Source organism: Biomphalaria glabrata, chromosome 6 (genome assembly GCF_947242115.1).
Source record: "Biomphalaria glabrata chromosome 6, xgBioGlab47.1, whole genome shotgun sequence".
NCBI classification, from domain to species: Eukaryota; Metazoa; Mollusca; class Gastropoda; family Planorbidae; genus Biomphalaria; species Biomphalaria glabrata.
In genome coordinates, this window is record NC_074716.1 from 32,750,231 (window position 1) to 32,774,366 (window position 24,136).

The following is a 24,136-nucleotide window of genomic DNA, read 5'->3' on the forward strand; positions in this document are numbered from 1 at the left end:
TAACCTCCATTAACCCCCCCCCCTTTTTTTTTTGGCTACACTCCTGGAGTTTGGTGACTATATTTAGCTTCAGTTTTTATTGAGGAAGGAAATATATAGTCTCTCCCACTCCTTTATTATATAGATAGGCTACGCTTATATAATTTGGTAGGTTTTGTAATTGGCTTTAGTATTTTATTTGGAAAAGAAAGGACTTGGGGTAACCTAAAACTCCACATTGGCTATGCTGATGGAATTGGGTGACTGTACTTTTGACCTCTTTAATCACAAAAGATGATGATTAGGGAAAAAAAGTCTCTCGAGGCGTAATATGCCACAGAGAGTTTTTATTATTATTATTGGAAGGGATGGTGAAGCTCAACCCTCTATCCACATCATGTCGTAGCGAGGGTTGGGGTTTGAGCTTCAACATATTTCCCATTAACCCAATAAAAGTCGCTTGACTCCATTAAGCGTTTGGTGGTGCATTGTCTGTAAAGAGATCTTGTCCGTCATAAATAGACAATCTCTCAGGAGCTCTTTTTGGTCAGATATTAAATAAACGTTTGGATTTGGGATACTTGTGTACTACGTCATCACAACAAAAAGCGGAAACATTCAAAATACATTTTTTCTAAAAAACTTGTTTGTCAACAAGACACACTTGATTATCTTAAATAGATCTAGATCTAGTATAGAGATCTAGACTATCTAGGGCTAGCCCTAGATCTATAATTGACTCTATGCATGTCTAAATTGGTCTAGATTAGACCAAGATTTATTTGTCTCATATGATGTCATATCTAGATCTAGATTTAGATCTAGTCAATCTAGAATCTAGATTATTAGAACTTAGAACTGTTACTAAGACAGTCTTGAGTCTAAGATTTACTAAGCCAACACAGATAATTCAGATTAGCCTTGGCTTGATTAGGCTTGTATTTGTAACTTCAACTTGTTAGGGCGCAGGCAGGCCTTACTTACTAAGACTAAACTAGTAGTGACTAAAGTGACAGTCTTTGACTGCTTGGGCTTGAGTCTACTTACATTAACTTAGATCTACATAGATCTAGATCTAATGTAGTTAATAGTATAATAGAAAAAATAGTATAATTAGACTATTAGATCTAGACTCAACTAAGTAGTAGTCTAGCGAAACTAAATTCTAGATTAGAAGTATTATGAATAATTATGTAACTAAATTCTAGATTAGAAGTATTAATAGATTCTATGTAATTGTAAGTCAGTAAGTCTAGAATGAACTAGAATCATGAAAATTAGTCACAATTATATCTAGTCTAGTGTATATATGATCAATATGATGTAATATATCTAGATCTAGTTAGTAGTAAACAAATGTTACAAACAGAACTTGTCTTTTCATGACTGCGTGGGCGTGAGATTTAATTTTAAAATTTAAAGGACTTAATAAAGGAGAGACTTCTTATTCAACCAAGTTATTGTCTAGCAAGAGTGACTATACATTACAAATATAATGTTTAGGTAAACAAAAACTTTTTCTTTTCACTTTCAATTTATTTTATTATATATATATATATAACATCCTAGCCCAGACCTGCCTACCGTTACGCAAAATGCGTATTCGTTACGCAAAATCTCCCAAAAATGACCGTCAGTACGCAAATACGCATTGAACCCGTCGCGTTACGCTTTTCGTATCCTTTTTCCCCCCCTCTCTTGACTAGCTTACGAGCGGTCACGGAGGTCACGCTAAGCCGTTTTGTTGGCCGGGGGGGGGACAGAAAAGGTGGGGGAACACATTGTGTCCAGATCTATACGTTGATTGGTTCTTAAAAGCAATTAGATTATTTAGTCTAGAAATGAAGAACGCGAGAGTGAGGGAGTGGCGGGTTGGTACCTGGTTGGTACCGTCAGTTAGCTGATACACCAACGTGACTTTTTTTTTGTAAGTTCATTAGTAGAAATTAATTATGTTGAATCCCTGATTCCCGTATTCATTTGTATAGAAAAAAATATCGAAGTGCTATCGATTCAAAACACATTGAGTGACATTGTAGATATCTAGTCTAGATCTGGATTCTAGATCTAGAAAGCTTGTTATACAGGAATAGATCTAGCTAGTCATTACGTTAGTCATGATTCTCTACATTACTCAACAATCTAGATCCAATTTAGTTGTAGTATGATTTAGATTGATTAGATCTAGATCGATAACATCTACTACCATCTAGTCTAGATCTAGACTATATTCTTAGTCTTAGTATAGAATAGATCAAGGATGAAGGTAGGCTTACGAACGTTTGGAGTAGACCTACGTTTGTAGCGGATCCACGGCATCGGTAACACTCTCGAGCCCAGATCTAGGTCTGGAGTAGATTATATTCATTATATAGACATAGATCTAGTCTAGATATCATCTCTATTGTCGTATTGATCTAGATTTAGATTGTAGATTTAAACATGACATCTAGATCTAATATTATATATATATATATATATATATATATATATATATATATATATATATATATATATATATATATATATATATATATATATATATGACAAAGTAGTGGATCTCATAAGTGTTACGCATTCTGGTTCCAAAATACGCATTTTGACCATCAGCGTTACGCATTTGGATTTTTTTTGGTAGGCAGGTCTGCTAGCCCAAACCTTTTGCACGATGCAGCAGCAGGGTTCCAACCAGTCCAGGGTGCATACCACACGACCATGCTTATATTCAGTCAAACTTGTGCCTAACATACAAATTGTTTTATCCAAAAATATCTGTGGTTAAAAAAAAAAGAACTCGCCAGAGAAATAAAATCACCATTGTAAAGATTGGGGCCCCCTCTTTTAAATAAAACATTAAATGATGTTAAATGCATATATTGCATCAACTAACCAAGCTCACCCTCTTTTAATGCCCCAATCCTATTCACCTTAGACAGACTCTTACTATAGTAGTCGACTGAGTAGTGCAGTGCTGAAGACCTGTCATCCAGATACTTTTTCCTTGGGACAGACTACAAAAGAGCTTACAGCTCAATAGCAAAAAGCTGGCTAAATTTAAGAGGACATCAAAGTGACCACTTGAAAACAAAGAAATAAAGTGTGATTAGTACCAAAATATTTCTGTGCACCCTTCAGCATTTTGAGATGCAAAATTCATTTTCCTGGTATTTTCAGCACCTTTTCAAAGAGGAAAAAGGTCAAAGTGAAATAAAGTAGGCTGTGATAAACAAATACTTAAGTATATGAGAGACATTTGAAGCTCATGTTGCACACAGACATGTGTAAAGGACATATATCTTTGTGGCATCATCTTTAAGTTTCATTGAGACCTGTAGCTGGCCTATTTTGGTCACATAAAAGATGTTAACATAGTGATGGTATAGTGCCTGGTAAAAATTTGAATGTGATAATGTGAGAAAGAGGTGTGAAAATGCAATGTATTCTGCAAGAAATTAAGTTTTTTTTTAAATATCGTAAAAACTTTCACTTCAAAAACTCAGCACCTTGGGGTGGGGGTGGGGGCATATGTTGAGAGATTTTTTTTTAACCTATTTGAAAACTTAAAAGTTTTATTGTTTTTCATTAAAAATTTATGATAGTCTGACAAATAAGCCTAATTAATTACTACTTTACTTTATTTGTCTCAGGTTTTTTCGTAAAGAAAATCTAAAATCAACTCGGCGTCGCAGTGCATCCTGCCCAAATTTACAGCAAACATTTTCACAGAATATAAACTTTGACGGAGAATACCTTAAAGAAAAGCCTGTAGATGATTCACTATCTTCCAATTCAGGTTTCATTCGTATATTATCAAATTGAATTTAAATTGAAAAATCATATTCAGTATATTTTTAGGCAAAGCTGAAAACCAGAGCTAACTGAAAATTCTTTTATAGGATTTTCTAATGCTGGGGACTAGATTAGCAAGTCTGATATGTTGACTAGAAAAATTAAAAAAAATATACTTTTTTTTTTTAAAAACCAAAAACAATGTACCTCCTCTAGATACAATTTATAGAGCTATTATTTTGCTCTTAATAACTATTGAACGAAAGATTTTAAAAGAAATGGAAAATCAAACTTATGTTTACATATGTCTAGTCCTCCTTAAATTTTAATGTAATCAATATGTATGGAATTAATTTTGATTTTTACTCGAGTCTATTTTAACTAGACTTAGCTAGCCAACCAATGTCATTTCTTTTGGAATCAATAATTTACTTATATTATTTATTACCTTTTTACTAGTTAGGATGTGTTTTCATTTCATTTATTGTCCAAGTTTTCTGTCTTCTCATAAATTGTATATATATGTATAGATAATCAGTATATAACAAATTAGGGAACAATTTAAAACTACTTATTTATAATGTACATAACTTTCCATAAGCTCCTAATAAAATTGAAAATGTGCTATTTATAATTAGGATCTCATGACTGTCTTAAAACGAACAGAAAAAAAATGTCAAGGCCATATCCTCATGACTTGCTAAGACCTTCCTGCAAGAAATCAAAATGCCAAAGGAAGAAGGGAAAGTATCAGAAAAATGGGAAAACTTTGAAGAATGGAGAGACTTAACTTTTCCTCTCCGTAATTATTTACCACATTCTGGTGGAATCAACGTTGGTATCGTCAGTTAGGAGAGAAAGACCAAGAATAACAAACAATAGGAACAGAGATAAATGATTATCAGATCACAAGTAGTGCCCAAATGGTACAATAAACTTTGGGAAGATGAAGGATTGATGCTTTCCTTTCCAATTCTATATATATCTTTTAATCTTTTTCTTGAAAAGAAGACAAAAACTTGGAAACTAGTTGATACTATACATCCAGAATGTTTTAAAAGTGTATCTCTCAGTAGGTAAAGTTTTGACAATTCCATGTTTCTCAGATACTGAGGATTCTGTTGGCAAGTGGAACAAGTTCAAAGCTGGTAGTCAAGTAGGGAGAACATTCAACAAAGAAAACAATGAACCATCAACATGTAGTAAGTGCAGACATTTTCAACCTGTCTAGATAACAATATTAGCAAGCAGCCTATCTTAATGATTTATTTTTTAAATTTAAATCCTGACATTTCTTTACAATGTTTCCCTTTCAATCTGATGAGGCTCATGCTAAAATAAGTGTGATCAATATGAATCCTTTTAATTTCATCCCTGTCACTTCACCCCCCTGCCATTTCATCCCCGTCATTTCATATATATATATAATACATGTAATAATAATAATATATATATATATTTGTTAATTTTTGTTCAATTATTTATTCTTTAGATATGCTTTGTATGGATGACTACCTCAGCAAACTTCCAGAACTCAAGCTGTGGCTCAAGGAGGAGGTAATTTAAATAACCTACTCCGACATTTTTATAGGGTTATCTAACTTACATTGGCATTTAAACTGTGGAATTTTAAAATTAAATTAATTGTAAAATAGTGAAAAATATTAGTTTTATTGCATTTTGTTATTTATACAGATTATATTGTATTATTCCTGAAATATAATGTATAGCATATATAAAAAAATAATGAAATGATTGATATGTATTTTTTTTCATCTAATATATTTTCCAGCAAGGTAAGAAAGATGTGGACAGAATCAAATCTCCAAAACTTAAATCACACTTCAAAGTTTTCATGAAGCTATGGAACAAGCAAAAGCTGCCAGCCAAATATTACACAGACGAGATCTATAATGGTATGCTCAGCTCTCATGTGTTGCTTGAGTCCTCGCTGGATGACACAGACACCTTTGCCCCATCCTTGCCCCCACTTCCTCCTCTTCTTGACATCAGCATCAATGACGCTCTCGATGAGCCAGGAGGTGTGCATGATTCTCCATTTTCAACTTTTGGAAAAACTCCAGAACAGGTGGAGAACAGCCCAGCATTTCTGGCTCAACAGGTTAGTGCTTGGACGAAATTGTTGACCATGTTGTTTAAAAAATGTGACAAGTTTGGTTAAATTGATTTATGTTGCTTTTATTATTATCTGTTATGATATACTATCTTTGCCATTTCAACGGCTACATATCTGCTAAATTTTACTAAGAGGTTCAAGACTGCTCTGTGAAATAACAGGCAATGTTTTTCCTCAACAGGGACTATATAGTGTCTTACTTTGTTTAGTACCAAATTTGCCTCTAACTTGTTACAACTCTAAAATCTCTTTCTAAACTCTGTTTTCTATACATCCATTTGGTTTATAGAGTATAGTCAAAAAAATATATATCCAGTCTAGAAGCATTGTCCTTTATAGCTTCCCTATATAAATAAAAATTGAAAATTTAAGATTTGTTTAGAAACATTTTTTATAAAAGTAAATATAAAATATTGTATTGGATGTTAGATCTTATTCACTGGCTTTGTCCAAGGTTTATTTGTGTTTTGGCTTCTTATCCACATAGCAACTTTTAGAGAAATGAAAGATAGAATACATACCTTCTTGTTCTGAAATTTATGTAACTTTTCTTTTCTGCCAGGTACATGTCAGTAAAGTGACATTGGTCAGAGACAGGTCTGTAAGGACATTACCAGCAAGGCAAACATCTTCAGTATGTTGAATGTGCTTACAGTTTTGTTTCTTGTTTTTTAAAAAGTATTTTTTTTTATAACACTAAAAGCATACCACCAAAAGTCTATAGATTATAAAATCTTATAGCATACCTACTTTATTTTCTCAATAAACATTTGCTCAAATAATTTTTAAAAATATTTTATTTGTTCTATTAGCAATTCTTGTGTTTTATTTCCCAGCACCACATTGCTAGTACAACTAAACCAATGGAGGCTTTTATTGTATTTTAATTGTATCTCTTGAAATAACTTGAACAAACTTCTTTTTTTTATAGCAAATCTAAATATAACTTTTACTACAATATTCACAGCTTTAACTTGAGATATAGATCTAATAGTAATGAAATAAAATGATATTGAAACAAACTCTAACTCACAACAAAAACACATCTCTACTCATTCATGTCTCTAGACCAGTGTTTCCCAAAGTGGGATATGGGGAGACTTTGGAGGGGGTACACATTGCACCTCATTAACTATTTTTTTTTTTTTTTTTAAATACCCATTTATTATGTTTTGTTAATAAATTGAAGTGTTTTTGGGGGGGAGGGGGACAAGGGGTACAGCATTACTAAAATTATAAAAGGGGTACACAAAGGTCAAAAGTTTGGGAAACAATGTTGTAGATCAGGCATGTCAAACTCATTAAGGTGTATGGGACACATAGAAAACTTACTATGACCTGTCCCTTAGCTAAATTTGTAGTACTATTGGCTAATTAAAAAATACTTTGATTACGCATTATTTTCTTTGTCCTGATGCTTGACATCTTTTCTGGGATACCATTTTAAGCATTTCACATGATTACACACAGTTGTGACAATTTTGTCTTTACTTTGAAGTTTCAAATTCAAGTCATGCAGGTGACCAGTGGGATCAACTGCTAACGCCAAATCCTGAACACATTCGTCAGTTTGGAAATGTTCAACAGGTTCAACTTTCGTGTTCAGAAACAATACGATTTCCTCACGCAATGCAAACAATCTCTTCAATATTATATGTCATGAGAGCCAGCTTGTGTAGTAGGGAACACAATCAAATTTCATGTCCTATGTCATCCAGAAATATTAAAAATTGGCGAGCATTAAAACCACGGGCACGAATAAAATTGAGAAGCGACTGAAAACAGTCTTATGACATGTTGAAACTGTAATTGCTGTGCGCAGAATGTTTCTTGGTGAATGATGCACTGAAAATGAGCAAATTTAAAATTATCATCAGTCTCTCTTATTTTTGCAAGTAACTTTGCATCAAAACCATTTCATTTCATGGTTGGTGCGCCATACCTTGTTAGACTAGATAGCTTTATCAAAGATAGATTGTACTGCATTATCACCTCCTGTCATTTCTCAAAAACATCCTCACTTGTTGTGGTGTTATGCATAGAGCAGAACTCAAGTAGTTCCTCGTGTATGTCAAAATTCCTGTCACAGGTCCTTATGAATATAACCAACTATGCTACACCCTTTACTTCAGTTGACTCATAGAGAGCCAATGAAAATAATTCAAAATCAGCTATTTTGTTCTTTAATTGTTCACGCAACCTGACTGACATGTCATTTATTCTATCAAAATGTAGCTTGCTTTCACTGCAGACTCACCCTCGTTGTTAAGTTTAATAAATACTATTTTTCGATTCAAGTAGCTTGTCATCTCTTGTTTTCCAGCGTAATAGTTTAACATTATTTTTTAAATTTTTTAGGTGGCCAAGGAGGCTGCATGCAAGATGGTTTGACATGCCTGCTGTAGATAGTCTACTGTTGCAAATAAGCATTATGCTAGATTATATTGTCATTTCATCATCCTCACCGCATAGCAATCAACTGTAATAGTATATTAAATTTATTGACATTGCCCCTAATATATTTAGAGCTGACAAGCACAGAATCTTTCAATCTATTTCAACTTCTATGTAAAAATTTGACTTAAACTTAATACTTGAAATTTAAAAGTTAAAAAAAAAAAAGCTAATAATAAATGAGTGAATAAAGCACTTAAATGCAAGTTTTGTTCTTGTAAGCTTAAAGTTTAAATTTTGTAAGTTACCAGCTAAGTCATCCACATTAACAATGTCTAACTAACTTTAACCTAAACATGTATGTCATCCATTTGTAATTCTTTAAATACTTAGTATTTATCCAGTCCTTACTGTCATTGTTAGTATTTTTGTCACTAGTAATGTCTGTATACTTCTATCTCAGCTATGTCATTATATTTCTAATATCTGTTTTTTTTTGTTTTTTTTGTAGGTTTCTGTCATCAGTAATGTTTTCTTTTCACCCAAGACAGTATATTTCTGCTATCAGTTCTGTTTCAACATTTCTATCATCAGTAATATTTGCATAGTTCTATCATTATCATGTCAGTATAATTCTGTCTTCAGTAATGTTTCTATACTTGTATCCCCAGGCACAGTCACAAGCACCATCTAAGTTTGCAACTATTCTACGTTCGTAAGTAATGTTTTCTACATTAAAATGTTGATTACTTTTTACAAAGAAAGAAAAGACACATGAGGATAATTAAAAGCTTTATAATCCTGAAAGTAATTTTTTTACTTTTACATTTTACTCAATATTTCAGCAATACTTCAATAAAAATTACTTGTTAAAAACAGACAGTCTGATACGAATGTTCGTGTTTTACCCACAATACAGACAATAATAAAATCAGATTTTCAATAGCGCTATTAATTTTTTAAGATGTAACAGACACCATTTAAGCAATAGTGGCTTTTCTCTAAGAAGCTGCTAAAAATACTATATTCCTGCAACATTTTCAGTTATACATTTCGTACAAATGTCATCATTTATATTCCTTGCCTGATGTTTTTGTTAGAACTCCAGTTGCCAGTCTTTTCAAAAGTACATCATCACAACCCAGGAACATCAGAGACATCTCAAGAGCAGCTCTCTCAAGTCCAAAGTGTCCATGGCAGCTTCCTAATTCAAACTCAGAGAAAACTTTGCCACAAACTGTCTTCAATGGTAAATTTCACATCATTGCAGTAAATTTTTTTTTTCTTTTGAAGGTTATGAAAGAAAGTTGTAATATGGAATTGGACTCAGTTACTCTTGCATACACAGTTTCTGCTATATTAAAAGATATTTTTTAAAAAATATACTTGAAAAATTTATGTTTATATTTTTTTAAAAGAATTTCAAGTAAATAGAATTGTGGGTGGACTTTGATTTTAAACATTAAATGAAACCCAAGCTCCCATTCTTTTAAAACACTTTCTAGAGCAACAAATTATAGAGTTCCTCTAACGTAATACAATGATACAACTTTTGTCGTCTAGGGGCTGAGGGCTTTGCACTGCAGATTTGTGCCTCCTTGTGTGGCAGGTGAGGCTTATCCTATGTGAGCCATAATGTTGGGCTGCATGCTAGGCAAGCTATTTCAGCTGGAACTTGTGTTGATAGCCTTAAGTTTCTTCTATGGCAATACAAACCATCTCTTGCTTGGTTTAAGTTTTTAACTACATCCCAAAAGGGATTTATATATATAGGCTTAGACTTGTAATATTTTAATGACATTTTACAAAATTCTAATTTATGACAGATCAACATACAGAGAGTCCTGATTTCCAAAAGTGGGTAACAGGCTGGAACAAGTTCACTAATCAGAGCCCAATATATGACACAGTTGCAGATAATCTCCAGGCTAACTTTTCTGAGATGGAACCTTTTAGCCAGCTTTATTCAGATTACTCGTCACTGTCGCCACAGAAAGGTGAAAGGTCACCCCAGAAATGGGTTGCCAAGCAACCCTCCTTGAATCGTCGGAGATCAAAGAGCATGGAAGATATTTATTCTATCTCTTCAAAGTTTAATAGCATTGGTGGAAATAGAAGGCCAGTTAACAGACTTAATGAGATTGAGACAGTAGCATCTCAACCACCGCCCATCCCAGATAGAAATTACAGCCCTGTTAAATTGCTCTCTTCCTCTCTTAGCTTTACGTCTCAAAGAACAGCATCTTTTAAATCTCCATCATCAGATACAGTTGCAATATCAACTCCTGGCACAGTCAAAGCAGATTTGTTTCATCGTCTAGTTGGAATTCAGGAAATAAGCCCCAAGAAAAGGCAATCAGAGGAGGGTGTAGAACATTCAGTAGACTCAACAAGTCCTGTAAAAAAGTCAAAACCTGAGTCTCAACTGGATAACAAGGATAATTCTTCAGATCTTTCTTTTGCTAGCACAGTTATTAATGGATCATTTGAATCAACTCCAACCTTGTCCATCCTGACTGGAAGTTTAAACCCTACCACTAGAAGTAAATATAAACTTACAGAGCCTTCCAAGTTTGAAAGCTCTGATGCAAAGGTTCATAGACCTGAGACTTTGTTGAATCCCCTGCCATTGCAGCTGTTGGAGGAGTCCCCCAAGTTACCAAGGAGGAAATTGAAGCGAAGGTCTTCTAGCTTGAGCACTACTCCAGGTAAAGGACTGACTTTTGGAAAATCTTCAAAGTTATCTGTAGCATCACCAAAAAGGAAGGTTTCATTTGCTAAAGATGTCAAGGACACTGAGACAAATGATCCCTTGAGGCGAAGGCCTGGAACCCATCATATTGATCCAACATCTCAAGCTTATTTTACTAAGCAATCAAAAGAAAAATTGGAGTTTGAGTCATTTATATCATCACATAGTTCCTCCAAAAGAAATGGTTCCCCCAATAAAATCACTTCCCCCATCAATATCACTTCTCTCATTAAAAAGACTTCGCCAAACAAAATCGTTTCTCCCAGCAAAGTTCAGAGCACCTCCCAAAATCTTTCAAACCAACTTCCATCACCCATGCAGCTCGTAGCTGGCCTTGGGAATTTAAGTGACATTGAAACAAATCCTGGCACTGCCAAACTCCAAAACCACACTTCCACAAACAGTTTAGTGGCAGAGGATGATCGGCTGTTTCCATCCTCCCCCACCCGACAGCTTGGGAGGCGTGTTCTTGGTAAGCCAACTTCTTCTCTCCATAAATTTAAAACCTCATCTCAAGCAGACAAAGCCAGTGAACAGAAAAAGTCACCTGAGAAAAGCATTCCTGCAAAGAAAATGTCTCCCCCCAAAAGAGTCGATTCTCAGTTGTCTTTAATGCTACCCAGAAAGACAATCAATTCTTTTGTGACTAAACTTGGTGAGAAGACAGCCACCATTTGTGCTACTGAGATGAGTGAGAGTGAAGGCTACTCCAGCAATGAGGATTTACTAAGCTCTGCAGTATCTGATACATTACATGTTCAAGACAGCCAGTTAGTGTCAAAGTCTGTTATACATCCCCTTTTGTCTGAAGTCAGTAATGCAAGTAATAAATCCTACTCAACAGAACAGAAACCAAGGATTGACTTTACATTTCAGAAATCCTCCACCCACAGGACTCAGCCAGTCAAGAGAATAGCTTCTTTTCAAACTGATGTAGATGAATCTATGGAACAATCAAACTTGACTTCCAGTTTGTCTGATAATGTCAACAGCACTTCAACAAGTCACGCAATACTAAGAACACCATCATCTGTTAGCCCTGAACCAGTGACCAACATTCCAAATACTCCACATGTAATGCGTAGCTCAGCCCATCTTATGTGTAACTCACCACAACCAACAGACCATGACCACCTTGTAGAAAACAAAACTGTTGCTGTTAGTTTTCATTGTACCAGACCAACTGATGTCACTACATTTGAGGTATTCAAGACACAGAACAATTCTGATGTAGCAACACATGAATCAGATATAAATCATTCAGGGGAGGCTATTTCCTACCTGACAAATACAAACAATTCACAAACGGATGCCAAGTTTGAAGCCTACCAGTCTCTACAGTCTTGTGCTGCACAACAAATGGAAAATGACTGCAGTCAAATATATGCTGATTCTGAATCAAAAGATCCATTTCAGTGTCAACTAGAAAAAGTCACAAGTGGCTTAGCGAGATACCACAGCATTAGAGCAAGCCCCAAAATTATTGACGATGATGGCTGGGTCACGGAGAGAAGGAGAAGTAGAAGCAAACAAAAGTCATCTGTCAGCTCTCCGAACTCTAAGCCCCAAAAGTCACCCCAAGAAGAGACACCCAATAGGAATGACATGACCTTGACACAAACTGCTTGTGTTTCTCTGCACAATGACTACACAGAAGAAAGTTTGTCAGCTCAGATGATACAAAAAAAGATGGATTCTTATCCTGTGAATGAAATAATACAAATTGATAGTGTGAGCTGCTTACATCTCACTGGCTCAAGGTCTCCATTGAAAACACCACAAAAGGTCAAACCCCCAGTAATGCCGAAACCCACAGTAATGCCTAAACTAACATCTTTGTCCTCTATAGGTGTTAGACCATCAACTGCCATGACAAAACGTAGAAGCTCTCTAAACAAAAATGGATTAGTTTCAATGAAACCTACTAACATCAGCGCTATGAAATCTAATCAAATGAAAGAAGACTATGTTCAAAGAAATATTAATGCTGTAGCTGTTAGCAGGTTAACAAATAATTTACCTGAAAAGTTATCCAACATCTTGCACACTCCTGTCAAAAAACAGGTAAACTTAAGTGAAAACACAAGACGTAGAAGCAAAACTGTTCAGCAAGATTCATCATTAACTTGTTCAGAATCTAACAGGCGCAGAAGCAAAACTGTTCAGCAAGATTTATCTGTTACTCCTTCAACAGCAAGTCGACAAAGGAGTAAGGTCGGGGTTCAAAGTGTGCTGACAAGTTCATCTACTGGTAGATGCAGCAGCAAAACTGGCAGTCAGAAGGTTATCACTGGCTTAGCTATAAACAGACGTAGAAGCAAAACTGACATTGAGGAAGTCAATGGTTCCAGCCATACAGAAAGGATGCCTCAAGACACAGTGAGGCGCAGGAGCAGAACATCAAATGTTTTCCCCAGCTTTACTGAACGAAAGAATTTCTTTCAGAAGTTTCAAAGTCCTGTCAGGCATGGAACTCAGCAATGCTCCACAGGGACATCCAGCACCACAAGTGGGGCAGGTAAGACAACTTCACCTGTAAAAAGGGGTGCTCCACTGACACCAAAGATGACTCCTGTCATCAGCAGGCTGCAAGTAGTCCTAAAGTCATCACCTGCCTTGAAATCAAAGATGCCAGAGCCTCAACAAGAAGTAAGACACATACCTGTCTCTAAACTTGAGACTGAAATTTAGAACATGATCAAGGGTTTTATTCTATAATATGAACTTGAAACTGTACAGGGTAGCTGTTAATTTTAAATATTACTGTCTTTTTTTTTAAATGAACATTATTTTTACTTTTTAAATCAAACTTGATGAATGATGTAGATTTACGTCAAGTCTTTTTTTTAAACCTCAATAAGCCCAAAACCAAATAATATTTGCTTTGTTTACTATTTTTCACTTTATTTTTCAAGTGATTATGATGTAGACAAAATGAAGTTGAACTAAAATGTAGAAGAGCTCTTAGCATACTACTTAGTACAAAGCTTCTATTAACTCACTCTGTCTGTCTGGTATAAAGTTATTTCTCCCATACCCAATCTTGGATCAAGTTGAAATTTTGCACAATTATTTCTTGTATCTGACAAAACAAGAATTAATTTTAAAAATTAACCAATTAGTTAATTATTGGTAATTAATTATTTTGTTTGGTATTGATATAACAATATTTCATAGAGATTTATTATTGTTAGTCTAGATCTATTACAAATTGACTCATCCAAACTAATTGATACAATTACACTTAATATAAGCTTTTTTTAAAAAATATGTTATATTTTCTTTGTTATTTAGCTAATTATTTTATGGATGACTCTCTATGGAAACATTCTAATGCTACTGCTACATATGTAAAGCCAAAAACTTTTTGTCATATTTCAATTTATTTGTATTCACAAACCTTACACTCTGAAAAACAGATTCCATAACACCACAAGTCACACAAGTCTTGATAAATTATTTTATTAACTTCAATTTCAGTTTCTAGTTGGTCATCACATTTGAATTTAATAGTTTAAATGGAACAATCAGATGTATAACAAGATTGTTGACATACATTTAGTTTTCTTAGGTCAATGTTACCCATTGTTTGTTTTTTTTCTTTATGTAATATATATCTATATATATTTGTTAATATAGACTCTCTGTTATTTGATATTTGACTCAATGGTTTAATCAAGGCATAGTTCCTGGCTAGTCCAGTAGCCCTAGAAACTGTTTATTTACTGAGTATGTAAGAAAGTTAACATTTTGAAAAAAACATGTAAGTTCTAAGTTTCAACAGCTTCAAACCCTATAATTCAGTCTATTGCTCAACAGTTTGGTAGACGTCCTAGTTATTAATGATATAGTAGCCATTGTGCACTAAATGCACTTGTAGACTATATGCTAATTAAGTGAATGACACACTTCCAGTGTTTATCAGGACTTTTTTTGTTATCAAGCCTATCACTAGTACACTGATTCAGTTGTAAGGTCTTTTAAAATATATTAACACTATTGGGAACACATATTTGTATAATCTTAAAACTATGTAAACCACTGCTTACATGTGTCTCATTCTTTACAAGCACCAAATGTATTTTTTGTTGCACTTTGTTTTATATTTGGACATGACTTTAAGACAATGTTGCATACTTAACCTTGACATCTTTAAACTCCAATCCTGATTGAACTATTTTGTTTCATTTAGAGTTTTGATCTCTGTAAGAAGTTTAATTTAGCAACATGACACCAAACAGGACAAGAGAAAAAACAAAATCATTTCATAAAGTAAGAGATGCCATTTCTTGTAAAACATTGACTATAACTCTACAGGGGAATTTGCTTTTCTATTACTTATGAATTTTTCAGCCCATTATTTAAGTCTCACTAAGTGGCTTATTAAATTTAAAAAAAACAGATTGGAAGTAGAAGATTCCATGAAGTTCTTTCTCACTGGCTGGTTGTCAAGGTTCATTGTACTCTCTGTGTCATCAAGTGAACATGTTTGGAGATAGAGCAGGATTAATGAAATGGATATAAAAGATTAATTTTCCACAAGTAATAAGTAGACAAGACAAGCTCAAGATTACAATTAGCCATTCCATTGTCACTTATACATTTTACCCTAACTTATGTGATTTGTTTAGTATTTCATTAATATTTGCTCAATACAATAATTAGTCATTCCAAATCCATCTCAAAGGTCACTAGTTCTTTAAGCTGTTGTTGTTTTTTTGACTATGTTGACTGTAATGACAATAATTTCATAATTTTGTTTTTTGCTTTTTCATAGTCTTGATTTTACTTGATTCTAAGAAGAAGATATAGATGCTACTTTATATTTTATTTCATTTGCATTTGTTAATGCATTGTGAGAAGAGTGCATTGATATAAAAAAAAACAACTACAAAGAAACAGTGACACTGTCAGCTAAATGTTGGTGTTTGTAGTAATGCTACAGACATGGCTAGCTTTAGTTATTATTTTTATACATTTTATGATGTGTTAGTTTTAGAGTGAAAAGGATCATTTTTTGAAAGTATCAGACTGATATTCACTAGAACACACCAAGTCAAACTAGAGAACTAAGTTGTAGTATTCTGTGCAGTCTTGGCCTTGCCTGTCAAGTTATTACATCGTTAGACTACTCTGTTATCTAGAGCTCCCTTGTTAACTTGAACTGATTATTGACCCAGTCCAGTGGTCATCTCAAGTGCCAGCTGGCTCTGGCCTTTATCTCCTGTCTGTGTCTGACCTGAGGTCAAGGAGACCACTAGTTATATATTGTAGCCTCTATTAGAAATGATCTAAAAGTGTTTTTTTTTCTCTTTTTTTTTCTCCTGTGGTTATATGAGCTGGACAGTGTGAGATAGTGCTATCTTTAAATAGTCTCCACAAGAAAGTGATTTTATTTATTTATTGTGAAATGTTTTGTTACATGTAGAGTTAGAATTCTCTTATTTCTTGTTTGCTTTTTTTCACTTCATTTGTAATCTTTTTTATGATATTAATCTATCAGCTTCCAAATAGTTGACTGTAATATGCTGGTCTTTTTTTTTCTTTCTCCTAATAAACACTAGATTGGTATCCAAACAAAATGTATTGTCAGTATTTTGACTTGAACAGATTTGTCTCTGTACATATTCAGACATCATCTATCCATAGCAATTGCTCATGAAAAGGGAATTCAAACATTGTTTAATGTTTGGTCACAAAGTCCTTCATTAATGTCCCACAGGATGACTGCCTGGTTGTGCGGTTTGTGCTCTGGACTGTCATTCGGACTTATTGATGATCCCGGGCTCAAACCCTGCCCATTCCCATCCCCTGTTGCTCTGCAAGAGGTTTGGACTAGGAAGTAAATTATCTTCAACTCTGAAGGAACATCCGAAACATGTAAAACATTTTACAAACAAACAAACTTTAAAGAACAGAGACCTTAATGCACTGTTAAGAATTCACGTTTATTTTAAAATGGTCAAATTCTTAAAACAACTGTTTAGATAGCAATTTTTTTCATTGCATGCCTTTAAACTACCGGTACCTTAAAGCAGAAAGTTTTGTATCTGACTTTTGGGTTGAGCTCACATTTTTTTAGCCTTGTGTTTAGGAGAGTTATTCCTGATGGCCATACACAAAAACTTAGCAAATCAGTGACCACATGCTAGTTTAACTACCTGCTCTAATCAATGTGGGTCCCATTGGCATTGGTTAACAATCCCAATGTAGCAGTTGTTTGTCTCAATCCCAGTGTAGCAGTTGTTTGTCTCAATCCCAGTGTAGCAGTTGTTTGTCTCAATCCCAGTGTAGCAGTTGTTTGTCTCAATCCCAGTGTAGCAGTTGTTTGTCTCAATCCCAGTGTAGCAGTTGTTTGTCTCAATCCCAGTGTAGCAGTTGTTTGTCTCAATCCCAGTGTAGCAGTTGTTTGTCTCAATCCCAGTGTAGCAGTTGTTTGTCTCAATCCCAGTGTAGCAGTTGTTTGTCTCAATCCCAGTGTAGCAGTTGTTTGTCTCAATCCCAGTGTAGCAGTTGTTTGTCTCAATCCCAGTGTAGCAGTTGTTTGTCTCAATCCCAGTGTAGCAGTTGTTTGTCTCAATCCCAGTGTAGCAGTTGCTTGTCTCAATCCCAGTGTAGCAGTTGTTTGTCTCAATCCCAGTGTAGCAGTTGTTTGTCTCAATCCCAGTGTAGCAGTTGTTTGTCTCAATCCCAGTGTAGCAGTTGTTTGTCTCAATCCCAGTTAGCAGTTGTTTGTCTCAATCCCAGTGTAGCAGTTGTTTGTCTCAATCCCAGTGTAGCAGTTGTTTGTCTCAATCCCAGTGTAGCAGTTGTTTGTCTCAATCCCAGTGTAGCAGTTGTTTGTCTCAATCCCAGTGTAGCAGTTGTTTGTCTCAATCCCAGTGTAGCAGTTGTTTGTCTCAATCCCAGTGTAGCAGTTGTTTGTCTCAATCACAGTGTAGCAGTTGTTTGTCTCAATCCCAGTGTAGCAGTTGTTTGTCTCAATCCCAGTGTAGCAGTTGTTTGTCTCAATCCCAGTGTAGCAGTTGTTTGTCTCAATCCCAGTGTAGCAGTTGTTTGTCTCAATCCCAGTGTAGCAGTTGTTTGTCTCAATCCCAGTGTAGCAGTTGTTTGTCTCAATCCCAGTGTAGCAGTTGCTTGTCTCAATCCCAGTGTAGCAGTTGTTTGTCTCAATCCCAGTGTAGCAGTTGTTTGTCTCAATCCCAGTGTAGCAGTTGTTTGTCTCAATCCCAGTGTAGCAGTTGTTTGTCTCAATCCCAGTTAGCAGTTGTTTGTCTCAATCCCAGTGTAGCAGTTGTTTGTCTCAATCCCAGTGTAGCAGTTGTTTGTCTCAATCCCAGTGTAGCAGTTGTTTGTCTCAATCCCAGTGTAGCAGTTGTTTGTCTCAATCCCAGTGTAGCAGTTGTTTGTCTCAATCCCAGTGTAGCAGTTGTTTGTCTCAATCCCAGTGTAGCAGTTGTTTGTCTCAATCCCAGTGTAGCAGTTGTTTGTCTCAATCCCAGTGTAGCAGTTGTTTGTCTCAATCCCAGTGTAGCAGTTGTTTGTCTCAATCCAAGTGTAGCAGTTGGTTGTCTCAATCCCAGTGTAGCAGTTGTTTGTCTCAATCCCAATGTAGCAGTTGTTTGTCTATTGGTAATAATTATAGCTCCCTGAATTTTGAAATTGGAATTTAAAATTTGACCGGAAAGGAAGATAACTCAATCCAGTGTATTTCATTTTACTATGCACTCTACTAAATGGAATGGGTATTCAACCAAGGGCGACCACCGAAGAAAATCTTCCTTTTTTAAATATAGTTAGTTATCGAAAATTGTTTTAAAAGAAGAGTGTCATTAGAATGAAATGTGCTAAATATGCCTACGAATTCAAAAGTGTTGACCTGTTGATAAAGAAGGGCTTGAATGAATTGTATAGAAAATATGGTCACAGAAATGGAAGATGGACTGAGCAGCATGGGCGTAGCCAGGATTTTTTTTCGGGGAGGGTTTGGGGGGGGGATTCCGACCTTCACCCCCCCCCCCCGCCGCGGAAAAAAATTATATATATATATATGTGTGTGTACATAATTAATCTTTATTACATTCTGACGTTTATTGTTTATTGTAGACTCCCCGCCCTTGCTAGCAGGGAGTTCTGGAGGAGTTCGCAGCGCGCCGCCGAGCACTATTTCTGTTATTGAAAGCCAACAAAATACATATTCTGAGGTATCTACAGTGCATTATCTTGCTATTAAAAATTTTTATTTCAAAAACCTAATGTGCTATTCTTACTGACTTAGACCCTCACGCGCCGTTCGGCGCATTTTCCGGCAAACTGTTTCCGCAACTCTTATTTTGCGTATTTCATTTTGTCGGAAAATATGTCCCGCAAAACCTCATGCGACGCTCTGTCACAACCTTACCAAGGATTCGACTCCCAGTTCGGCATATGATTTCTTTGATTTAGACCCGATCTCTATGACTGACTCCTAAAATCTGTCTTAGCCATCTTTGTTGAGACACATTTAATGATTTTCAATTTCGGCAGAAGACTATTCACACTTAATTAATGGAGCCCAAGCCACTGGTAGAAATTTGTAACCTTTCTTGACTACGCTCTTGGAATTACATGCCTGTATTTCGCTTTAGATTTTAAATAGAAAAGGAAATTTTTTTCGTCAAATCATCTGTTTGTTTGTTGTTTGTTTTGTTTTGAATTCAAAACCCCATTTAGCTACGATCATAGAATTTGGTGACTGTAGTTTGCTTTAAAATAATATTGAAGAGAGAGGTTTTCAAATCTAAACGCTCTGTAGGGGAATTTTAAACTCAAAACTATCTGGAGGGGTTTTAAACTTTAAAGAAAAAGCCATCTGGAGGAGGGGAATTTAAACTCAAAACCCCTTTGGCTATGCTCATAGATTTTATAGTGTGTAATTTGCTTTTTTTTTTTATATATTGAAGAGGTACTTTTTAGCTTCAAACCCCAACTGGAAAAAAGGGGGGGGGGGGTTAAACTCAAAAACCCCTTTGGCTACGCTCATAGAATTTTAAGTGTGTAATTTGCTTTTTTTATATTGAAGATGGGGTTTATCGTAAATTTTGGATGGGGTTTTAAAATCAAAATCTTCCTCAACTGTGCTATTGGAATTTGGGGATTGTTGTTTGCATTTTTTTTGTTTTGTTTTATAGAAGAGGGTGATTTAACTGAAAAAAAAATGGTAGGGGGGTTAAAATTCAAAACTCCCTGTAGGGGGTTTTAAACTCAAAACCCCCTGATAGGGGTTTTTAAAATCTCAAAACCCCCTGGTAGGGGGATTTAAACTCAAAACCCCCTGGTAGAGGGTTTTTAACTCAAAACTGCCTCGGCTGTGCTGTGGTAAGTGATGATTTAGTATTAAAATCTCACCTAAAATAAACAAAATGAAAGCAAAAATCAGTCACTTAATTCCGTCCCCACCCCCTGCGGGGGGGGGGGGGATTTCATTTCGAGGGGGGGTTTGAACCCCAAGAACCCCCCCCCCCAATGGCTACGCCCATGCTGAGCAGTAAAGCGTACCAGCACACATAGGACTTCAATAGACGACGTACACATGTTTGACGTGGCAGTGAATATTGGCCTAAACTGCCCACAGGTTGTGACGTTGCAGGTCAGTGTTCAGGGCTTCTCTAACGATTGGTCTCGCTTCAAAACATGAAAGAACCACCATAATACAGGAAAACCACTGCCTGGCTAATGAAAAAATATGATAAGGAGATAGACAATATTGCTCATAATTGAATAACTTTCAAACATTAGGAAATCCTGAGTTACTAAAACCGACAACTTCCATTCCTAGGTCGGATGTAGTAACAGTGTTGAAATCCCTGAATACAAGAAATATCAGACGAGTTGACAACATTCTTGACGAAATTCTACAGGCTGGAGGAGAAACCATGATAGACTCACTTTTAAAGTCTTTCTACAAGACCTGGCCATCAGGAGAATGGACCGAGTAGTTCAATATAAATACAAACATAATCAAAGAAAGCCAGCACCTTTACGGCCAGGCCACTAGTAGGCCTACAGTGTACTTCAACAATAACATTGGGGACTGGTTTAAAACCACAGCTGCAGTGAGTGAGACAAGGTTGCCTTCTGACCCCAACTGTTTTCAATATTTCCTTGAAATGATAGTGGAAGATTTTTCTTTTTCTTCTTCGTTCTCATTTTTAGCGGCCCCCGTGCTAAGAACTATAAAAAACTATGAAGTTGTTCCGGATATTGTTTTATAAAACGATTATTTGAAATAGCATCATTGACTTTCTGTTACATTCTTGGACAATAAGTCACTATGGTTTATTATCCATATCCAATTGTTCCGTATTTTCAGCTTAAAACAAATTTATGTCAAATAACCTTTTTTTTTTCCAAAATATCGACAATAGGTTGTTCAGGATTTTAAAATAAGAAAGTAATTTACTATTTTACTCGTCTGACATATTGTACATATCCGGTAGATGTCATGCCGTAATGTGTAATATATCTCTTGATCAATAATAGGCTATTAGTTTGTAACCAGTTTAGTTATTAAGTTGAGAGCAACGCTTAGTCGTGCGGTTAGCGTGCTGAACTGATTATATCAATGGTCCCTGGTTGTTTGTTTGTTTGTTTTACATGTTTCGGATGTTCCTTCAGAGTTGAAGATAGTTTACTTCTTAGTCAAAACCTTTCGCAGGACGACGGGCGGATGGGAGCGGGCTGGGTTTGAACCAGGGACCATCATTAAGTCCGAACGACAGACCAGCGCGCAAACTGCACGACCAGGCAGGGTTCAAACCCTACTCGCTGCCATCATCCGTCCTCCAGCGAGAAGTTAATTATTTTTAACGGCAAATGAATCTTTGAAAGATTATTAGTGTTACCATCAACATTAAATCATGTCTTGAATATTCTTTGCGAATAGGTTATAAGATATAATAGGATAAGAGGAATCAGTTTTCCAAGCTTCGGAGGATTGTTTTCGCATCGGTTAGAAAGACAATCTGACTGTGTGGGGTACTTGGATGATTAGCTAGCATGGTAGCAGCTAATGCTAGTGCTTCCCTTTCTGCTCTGTTACTGTCAGAGAACTCTCCAGTTGCAATGGATTTTTCTAGTTTTTCTCCATCTGGCCATTCGATGAGTATTCCAGCTCCTTCACTGATTGCTTGGATAATGAGTTTGTACAAAACAGTTCACTATTTCCTTGAGCTCTGTTGGAAGGTAGATTTGTTTGTTATATTTTCAATATGGTCTCTTATAGTAGGAAGAGAGCTTTCGTCCCAGGATGTCTCGTGGATTCAAGAGTTATTTTTTCAAGTTGGTGTTTCTTTTTTAGGTTTAGATATTCCTGTATGAAATTGGTCCTTTTGAGAAAGTTTTTAGTTCCAATTTTGTGGATTTTTGTTTTGAGTGGAAGATGATCTTGAAGGTTACAAAGGCACTGTAAGCATTGACGGAAGAACTTGCGTTTTGCGTGTGACATAGATAGTCCTTCAGGGGCAGAGTAAGAGCTAGCTGATGCGCAGCTTATGGTTTGTAAACAATGCCGAAAAAAAAAACCATTATGACCAATAGCTAACAATGTTTTTAAAGGGACACTAGTAATGGAGATGAAAAATTGGTTAGTGTTAGTAGTTTTAAATACCTCGTTTCAGAAGAAAGAAACAAATCTGTACTACTAGTCAGAATTCAGCACTTCCGAAGCGCAAGAGTCTGGAAAGCCAAAGGTAGGGGCCTATATTCCTCGGCTTTAAAGCCAGACTCATGTTCTTTGGTCATGCCTACTTTCTTATCTGCTTGCCAATCTTGGACTCTAACTGCAGAACTAGAGCCGTGGAATAGAGTTGTTATAGAAGGTTCCTATGTATCAACTATAAAACCGCATTACAAAAGAGAAAACAGAATCACTAAGGCAATAGGACCACACAAAGATCTGCTTACCACTGTAAAAAATACAACGCAAACTTAGACTTTATGTACATCTTACGAGGTCCAAGGGAACATTCTTGGAAGGACAGTACCAGGAAAAAGAGAGAGAAAGCGATGTGAAGCCAACATCTATACATGTCAGACCTGTCATTGAAAGAGACTCTTGTCAAGGCAAAATATAGAGAGGATTAGAGAAAGACGGTCGACGGATCACGTGTGGTGCCCCAACGGTCCAGACTAAGGGATAGGTGAAGGTGAAGTCAAGAGATTGTTGCAGAGTTAGTGGAAATAAAATATTTCCCAGAACACATATAGATTTTTCCGTTTGTGTATTTTAGGGAAAAAACATTCAATACAGAATCGATACAAAACGAGAATTTCAAAGTCAATTGTTATTGTCAATATAGGTATGTGGAACAATGTTTTTAAGATTTTGAAAGCTAGTTTTACCTCTGTAAGTACTTATACCTGCCAATTAAAGGCACATTCCTCGTTGCATATGCTAGGACAAATTCGTACAACTGCCCCTTCTTACCTAGTGCTATTAGAGCATAGAATGAGTTGCCTGAGCCACCCAGGAAAACCAGTGACTTGGCAGAATTTAAATCATTGGTTAACATGCATGACTAGATGCATGACGCGTAGGAAGTAATCATCTTTTTTTTTTTGAAGTAGCGTCTGTATTATAGAAGGTAAGAGACAAACTAAACGACAATGCCAACAAGATGTCTCGTCTAAAAATGACATCTTTCAAGATTGTATAAATAGCTTTTGTAGAACATATTTTTTGAACGTAAAAGTGAGGGGGGGGGGGTAAGAATGGCATATCTTGGAGCAGGCTTCTATGCTGCCTTTAAACTTTAGGCAAACTTATTCCCCCCCCCCCTCCTTTAATAGGTAGTCAAACGGCTATTACCATTAAGCACGTCCCCCCTTCACATGTTGATATCCACATTTTATGTATACGTTTATTTTATCATTAACCTGATTGAAAAAAATCAAATAATGGAGCCAATTATGCAATCTTATCTTATATATTACAGACCTTACTTCAAAAAGAAGATAATACGCCATACGCATTTCATGTGTCAATCAAGTCATGCATGTTAATCAATGACTTAAGCTCTCCTAAGTAGTTAGTTAAACTTTCCTAA

The 24,136-nt window shown here is 35.7% G+C and overlaps 1 protein-coding gene across 2 annotated transcripts; it reads left to right on the forward strand.

The window, feature by feature from the left end:
- Window positions 1-588: 588 nt before the first annotated feature.
- On the forward strand, window positions 589-16,763 carry LOC106068524 (uncharacterized). Of its 2 annotated transcripts, XM_056033212.1 has the most exons (10): window positions 589-624; window positions 1,316-1,482; window positions 3,627-3,772; window positions 4,875-4,970; window positions 5,261-5,325; window positions 5,561-5,890; window positions 6,468-6,539; window positions 8,971-9,014; window positions 9,400-9,548; window positions 10,126-16,763. In XM_056033212.1, exons 2-10 carry the CDS (start codon window positions 1,475-1,477, stop codon window positions 13,740-13,742), a joined length of 4,527 nt encoding a protein of 1,508 aa, XP_055889187.1. In that variant the 5' UTR covers window positions 589-624; window positions 1,316-1,474; the 3' UTR covers window positions 13,743-16,763. The 2 variants fall into 2 exon arrangements, with proteins under 2 accessions (XP_055889187.1, XP_055889186.1); XM_056033211.1 differs by lacking the exon at window positions 589-624 and having other exon boundaries at window positions 631-1,482.
- The last annotated feature ends 7,373 nt before the right edge of the window (window positions 16,764-24,136 follow it).

Bases quoted from the DNA above. Each gene is read 5' to 3' on its own strand.
- LOC106068524 (XM_056033212.1), top strand. The intron at 4,971-5,260 runs GTAAGTGCAGAC...TTTATTCTTTAG, and splicing joins CAATGAACCATCAACATGTA to ATATGCTTTGTATGGATGAC. The intron at 9,015-9,399 runs GTAAGTAATGTT...TGTTTTTGTTAG, and splicing joins TTTGCAACTATTCTACGTTC to AACTCCAGTTGCCAGTCTTT.